Source organism: Pipistrellus hanaki (assembly GCF_964339955.1).
Source record: "Pipistrellus hanaki genome assembly, chromosome: 3".
Lineage (NCBI taxonomy): Eukaryota > Metazoa > Chordata > Mammalia > Chiroptera > Vespertilionidae > Pipistrellus > Pipistrellus hanaki.
Genome location: NC_140505.1, coordinates 171,886,092 through 171,893,081, shown reverse-complemented (window position 1 = coordinate 171,893,081; position 6,990 = coordinate 171,886,092). Strand labels below are relative to the sequence as shown.

The 6,990-nt window shown below is 56.0% G+C and overlaps 1 protein-coding gene across 1 annotated transcript; it reads left to right on the top strand.

Annotated features, from left to right (window-relative positions):
* The first annotated feature begins 1,148 nt into the window (after window positions 1–1,148).
* KCNA5 (potassium voltage-gated channel subfamily A member 5) lies at window positions 1,149–3,971 on the top strand. The gene has a single exon (XM_084878479.1). It carries the CDS (start codon window positions 1,274–1,276, stop codon window positions 3,161–3,163), a length of 1,890 nt encoding a protein of 629 aa, XP_084734605.1. The 5' UTR covers window positions 1,149–1,273; the 3' UTR covers window positions 3,164–3,971.
* The last annotated feature ends 3,019 nt before the right edge of the window (window positions 3,972–6,990 follow it).

Genomic DNA, 6,990 nt, shown 5'->3' with positions numbered 1-6,990 from the left:
TCTATGTTTCTAACTCTCTTTCCCTCTCCCTTCCTCTCTGTAAAAAATCAATAAAATATGTTACAAAAAGTAAACTGTCCCTCCACCGTGGCTAGCTCCCTTCACCGGGCAAGAACAGCTCTCACCAGGATTTCTTCATCCCTCCTCCCCTTCCCTATTAAGGAGTTTTAAAAAATATGTTATTTATTGATTTTTTTTTGGGGGGGGGCATCAATTTGTAGTTCCACTTATCTATTCATTCATTGATTGCTTTTTGTATGTGCCCTGACCAGGTATCAAACTCACTACCTTAACTTACAGGGCTGCTGACCACTGCTATCTGGACCGGAAATGAGGGCTTTCCCAGGGCAAGGGCAGGGGTAGCTGCAAGGTTGCAGCCTATTACCTCTTGGTGGGTTTGTTAGGAGTTGGGAAGAGGCTTCTCCATTGGTTTGGAAATCTATCTATCTATCTATCTATCTATCTATTTGTCACCTATCTATCTCATCTTTCAAGGCCTATATAGTTCTCCCTCGCCCCTTTCAGTGTGAAATGTTTCCCAAAGAAGAGAGAACCGTCATTCCTCCAAGGGCAGAGATGTGAAAAGGACCGTTGCCTCTTCTTTCTCACTCTGACGCAGCCAAAGATTTATCCCTTCAACCCATGACAATTCATTTCCCCTCGAGTCCACTCTGCGTTCAGCGGGCTCCCAGGTGAACTGAAACCCCGAGCTATTCTCATCTGGTTGCCCCGGGAGTTTCAGCGCTCTTGGTACAACCTGTTCCTCCATCCTCGCCGCTCCCTCCCAACCTCTCTCCCTCGCCCTGGCGCGACCTCTCAGCCCTCCTCCCTCCCCTGCTCAGGGCCCCCGCTGCGCCCTCCGGAGAGACCAGAGGCACGCTGTTTGGGTACCCGGGAGGGGAGGCGGGAGGAAGAGGAGGGGAGGGGAGGAGGCGGGAAAGGGGGGGGGGGGGGGGAGGGAAAGGGAGGGAGAGGCCGGGCGCCGCGCCGCCGGGAGGGGCGGCTGAAGGTTGCATCTGCTGGAAGGAGGCTTTTGGCTGCTTGGTAACGGGCTGCCAGAACCCAGAGAAAGGCAGCGAGCTAGCTGGGCAGCGGCTTCTTGACGTCAGGACCTAGCGAGGGGATCGCGCGCGCCAGCAACCCCAGCAGCGCCCGCCCCACTGGTGCGCCAGCCGACGGCGGGAGAGGAGCCCCACGCCAGGCCCTCGCGGGGTGTGAGCGGGGGCGCGGGAACGGACCCACAGGGGCGCAGCATGCCCCGCGCCCCGCGGCCATGGAGATCTCCCTGCTGCCCCTGGAGAACGGCGGGGCCATGACCGTCCGAGGAGGAGGAGGTGAGGCCCGGGGGGGCTGCGGCCAGGTCCCAGAGGGGGAGCTCCAGTGCCCCTCGACGGCCGCGCTGTGCGACGGACCCAGAGGGCCAGCGCCCGGGGGGTGCGGCGCGCCCCGGAGCGCGGAGCCGGGAGGGCGGCCTTCGCCCCGGCTGCACCCGCAGCAGCTGCAGCCGCATAGACAGGTCCCCCCGGGGGACGAGGAGGGCGAAGGCGACCCCGCCCGGGGCGCGGCGGCGGAGGACCACCCGGTGCCCAACAGCGCGGCGCCGGCTCTGCACCACCAGCGCGTCCACATCAACATCTCGGGCTTGCGCTTCGAGACGCAGCTGGGCACCCTGGCGCAGTTCCCCGACACCCTCCTGGGGGACCCCGCCCGGCGCCTGCGCTACTTCGACCCCCTGCGCAACGAGTACTTCTTCGACCGCCACCGGCCCAGCTTCGACGGCATCCTCTACTACTACCAGTCCGGGGGCCGCCTCCGCCGGCCCGTCAACGTCTCCCTGGACGTGTTCGCCGACGAGATCCGCTTCTACCAGCTCGGGGACGAGGCCATGGAGCGCTTCCGGGAGGACGAGGGCTTCATCAAGGAGGAGGTGAAGCCCCTGCCCCGCCGCCCGTTCCAGCGCCAGGTATGGCTCATCTTCGAGTACCCGGAGAGCTCGGGCTCCGCGCGCGCCGTCGCCATCGTCTCGGTCCTGGTCATCCTCGTCTCCATCATCACCTTCTGCCTGGAGACCTTGCCCGAGTTCAAGGACGAGCGCGAGCTGCACCGCCATCCCCCGGCGGCGGCGGCGGCGGCGGCTCTCCATCCCCCGCCTTTGGGGGGGTCGGCGGCTTGGGGGGCCAATGGCAGCAGCGGCGGGGTCGGGGCGCCCTCCTCCTCAGGCCCGGGCCCCACGGCGGCGGCGCCTCCTCCTCCTCGGCTGCCCAGGACCCTGGCCGACCCCTTCTTCATCGTGGAGACCACGTGCGTCATCTGGTTCACCTTCGAGCTGCTGGCGCGCTTCCTGGCCTGCCCGAGCAAGGCCGACTTTTGCAGGAACATCATGAACATCATCGACGTGGTGGCCATCTTCCCCTACTTCATCACCCTGGGCACCGAGCTGGCCGAGCCGCAGTCCTCCGGGGGCGGCGGCGGCCAGAACGGGCAGCAGGCCATGTCCCTGGCCATCCTCCGGGTGATCCGCCTGGTCCGCGTGTTCCGCATCTTCAAGCTGTCCCGCCACTCCAAGGGGCTGCAGATCCTGGGCAAGACCCTGCAGGCCTCCATGCGCGAGCTGGGCCTGCTCATCTTCTTCCTCTTCATCGGCGTCATCCTCTTCTCCAGCGCCGTCTACTTCGCCGAGGTGGACCACCAGAAGAGCCACTTCTCCAGCATCCCCGACGCCTTCTGGTGGGCGGTGGTCACCATGACCACGGTGGGCTACGGGGACATGAGGCCCGTCACTGTCGGCGGCAAGATCGTGGGCTCCCTGTGTGCCATCGCTGGGGTCCTCACCATCGCGCTGCCCGTGCCCGTCATCGTCTCCAACTTTAACTACTTCTACCACCGGGAGACGGACCACCGCGAGTCGGAGGAGCTGGCCGCCCTCAAGGAGGAGCAGGGCAACCAGAGCCAGGGGCTGGGGCCGGAGGGCAGAGGCCAGCAGCGGAAGGCCAGCTGGAACAAGGGGTCCTTCTGCAAGGGGTCACCCCCGGAGAATGCTGAGGGGGCCCGAGGGGGCAGCTGCCCTCTAGAGAAGTGTCACCTCAAGGCCAAGAGCAATGTGGACCTGCGGAGGTCCCTGTATGCCCTCTGCCTGGACACCAGCCGAGAGACAGATTTGTGAGGGGAATGGGGGGGATCTGGTGGGATGGCGGAAGCCTCCCGAGCTTGGGCCTCTTTACATTATACCACAGAGTATTTCAAACCCACCCCGAAACCCAAGTCTGTCCCTCTTCCCTTCCCTCCTCCCCTCCCTTCCTCCCTCCCTCTTTCCCTGGATCCCCCCAACTTTTCCTCTTCTTTCCATGACACCAAGGGTCGCCTATTTTTAAAAAGTACCACATTCCATGACGCAAAGAGCTGTTAAAATGGTGAGCGCCATGAGATGGATGTATTTGTAGCCAGTTTCCTATACCCAGCAGAGGAATAACCCAAACAAAAATGACTTTAAATAGCCCAGATCCCCAGGGATTTTATACCGCCCCCCCCCCCCATCCATGTGTTCCAAATTTGCTTTACATATTATTATATTTGTGTATAGGGGGAAATATTTTTATGGCTAGTGAGAGGATTTTTGTACTGTAGTTCAGATGAAGATATTTTGGATATATTTTTCTTGGACATATGTTGTCTTTATGGAAGAGAGAGTTACTGTGGTGTTTTTCTGTGAAACGTAGAGTCGGAGACCCTGGGTACAGGGTCTGGCTCCTGTGTCTGTGAGCCTCTCTCTTTTCTGGGATGTGGTATCGGTGCTGTGCATCTAGGGCAGGGAATGTTCTGGAAGAAAGGCAAGCCTGACTCTTTTCTGCGCGCCTTAAACAATTCTTATAACTTCCTTCGGAAAGCATGTTCATGATGTTGGAGGGAGACTTCTGACAATTCGTTCTCTTTGCTTTTATCCCATGAAATAAAATGTTACTTGGTTGAGGCAAGCGTTCATTTTCTACACTGATGCTTTTCTTTCTTAAATAATAATAATAATAATAATAATAATAATAATAATAATAAGCCTGTCACTTGCTGTTTCTGGTTTTGGAGTCAGAGCAAATGCCACCTTGACTGGGGAAGAAAACTGGGAACCCCAATGATTTGATCATCAACATATTCTTGCTGGGTCCCCTCTGTGACGCGTAGAGGAGCAAATTCTGTTCATCTCGGGCCTTTGATGGCATGGACCCCCTGTAACATGTTGGTATGAGACCCAGCCATCAGCATGGACTGGGATGGAGCTAAAGGCGAGGGTGACAGGGACCCCTTTCCACTCCTCCCCCCACCACTGCTGTGGTCTCCGGCTGCTGGATTCTGAACTCTCCTTTGTCTGCAGGTTTTAAGCCGTCCCTGCCATGGCTCTCAGCAGCCCTGGGAAACAGGCCCGATTCTCAGGCATGAAGTCCGTTCACAAACGAGGCCCTGGAGTGAAGGTCACAGAGGGAGGTGGGGGGGAGGGGGGCAGCACCTGCTGTGCTCTCCCTGCCAACCACGATGGACAGAGGAGAATGCACTGCCCTTTGGTGGGCGGAGGCAGCCAGAGTCCAAGAGGGAGGATTTGCTTGTCCACGGTAAAGGCTGGTTTCTGCCGTGTCTGGCGTATTCCCTAAACCCAGAACGAATCTCTTTGTTTCCTTTTCACTGGACGGTTGTGGAAAAACATCACAGTGGGTAGGTACAACACTGGCTAGAATTTCTCTCTGGGATTAGCTATTCCCGTGGGGGCTCTGAATTCCTGCTGTTGCTTTTTCTGCCGAGTTATCCGAAGCCTGGTTATTTCACATGGTCACCAGGGAGGCTGGTGGTCCACAGTCACGCCTCCCCCACAACAACAGTGAGCTGATGGCTAGTAGTGAGGGTGCATCCGCATCCAGGTCTCCGTGGGGTGAGGGAGGATCTGCTAAATTGTTGCCTGGGGATTATGGGCTTAAGATGCTGACACAATGATAAAGCCAGTGCCCGTGACTGAGCAGCCAACCTGAGGAGGAAACAGGGCTGCAGGCTGGGTTCTGTTGTTTTTCACCACATGCTGGGGCAAAGGAAGAGAAGCAGAGCCGTTTTACTTATTTATAATTTACAATCTGCCTCAAAGCAGGCATCTTGCCAAAGCTCAACTCCACGGAGTCTCACCTCCAAGCCCTCTATGGCTTTAAAGCCAATGCGTGAAGTTCAGTGCACACCTCGTGATTGGGACTGGGCCACCCAGTCCCGGGCTCAACCCTCCCTTCAAGGCAACAGAGAAGTTACTACCGTGGACCGGAAGGACAGTTCTTTCAGGCTTAAGCAACAAAAACTGCGGTGCCCAGGGCTTAGAGGTGTCCAGGTGCCTGACAGTCTGCATCATTTTGTTTTGTTAATCCTCACCTGAGGATAGTTAAAAAAAAAAAAAAAAAAATATATATATATATATATATATATATATATATATATTTAATAAAATATATTTTATTGATTTTTTACAGAGAGGAAGGGAGAGAGATAGAGAGCCAGAAACGTCGATGAGAGAGAAACATTGACCAGCCGCCTTCTGTACAACCCCCACGGGGGATGTGCCCACAGCCAACGTACATGCCCTTGACCGGAATCGAACCTGGGACCTTTCAATCCGCAGACCGATGCTCTACCACTGAGTCAAACTGGTTTTGGCTAAAAATATATTTTTATTAACTTCAGAGAGGAAGGAAGAGGGAGAGAGAGAGAAACAGCCATGATGAGAGAGAATCATGGATCGGCTGCCTCCTGCAAGTCCCTCACTGGGGATTGAGCCCACAACCTGTGCATGTGACCTTGACTGGAATCAAACCTGGCACCTTTCAGTTCACAGGCTGACCTTCTATCCACTGAGCCAAACCAGCTAGGGCCTGAGGATATTTTCCCACTGATTATCAGAGAGAGTGGAAGGGAGAGGGCAAGACAGAGAGATAAACATTAGTGTGAGGGAGACTCATCAATTGGTTGCCCCCCGCAGCACCATGACCTGGACCTGGGATTGAGCCTGCAACTGAGTTCCCTGCTCTTGACCAAAATCAAACCCGGGACCCTTCTGTCTGCGGGCCGACGCTCTATTCACAGAGCCAAACTGGTTAGGGCCAGCCTGCATCTTTAATGCCCAGTAAGTGGGTGCAAGCTGAAATCTTCAGGGTGCCGTGGAGGAAAGGAGAGAGTAAATTCCTATTTTGTGTGAAAGGAGAGGATACTGCAGAACAGGCTTACCAAGGGAATCAGGGGGGCTCCAGGGGGCCTCCCAAAGTGGGGGTGATAAGCTGCTGCCCCTCATCTCTGTCGCCAGGGGTGTGGAATCTGTCCTGGGGTGCTGGGAGGGGCACCCACTGGACAGCACAAGCATTTCAGCCTCTGTGTCTTCTCAATGTGCCTGTTGCTATGGTTATGAGAAAGGCTGGTTCACCTGTTCCTGTGCTTATCGGGAAAGGAGCCTGAATGTCAAGGCTCTTACTCGGGCTGCCTGAGGTAAGAGGCCCCTCCTGTGCCCTCTCAGCCTCCCCTCCTCTCTTGAATTGATTTCCCACCGCCTTTACCTTCCTGAGGAGATTGCATCAAGTGGCCTCAGCCAAGCTTTTTATCCAGATGTTGCTTCTTGGCCCCCACAGCAGGAAACCACCCCATCTCCCAGCTTCAGCAACCGCAGTGCGGAGAGCAGGGCTGTGCTTGGGCTGTGCTCTGGGGTAAGAACAGCGTCTCCCCTGCAGAGCAGTGGCCCCCTTCCACTACCTGCTTTTTGCCTATCTGATTGCTGAACCCTAAGCAATGACAGACTCAGAAAAAAATTTTTTTTACATGCTTTTTTTTTTTTTTTTAAATAAAACATATTTTTATTGATTTCAGAGAGGAAGGGAGAGGGAGAGAGATTGAAACATCAATGATACGAGAGAATCATTGATTGGCTGCCTCCAGCAGGCCCCACACTGGGGATGGAGCTCTCATCCTGGGCATGTGCCCTGACCT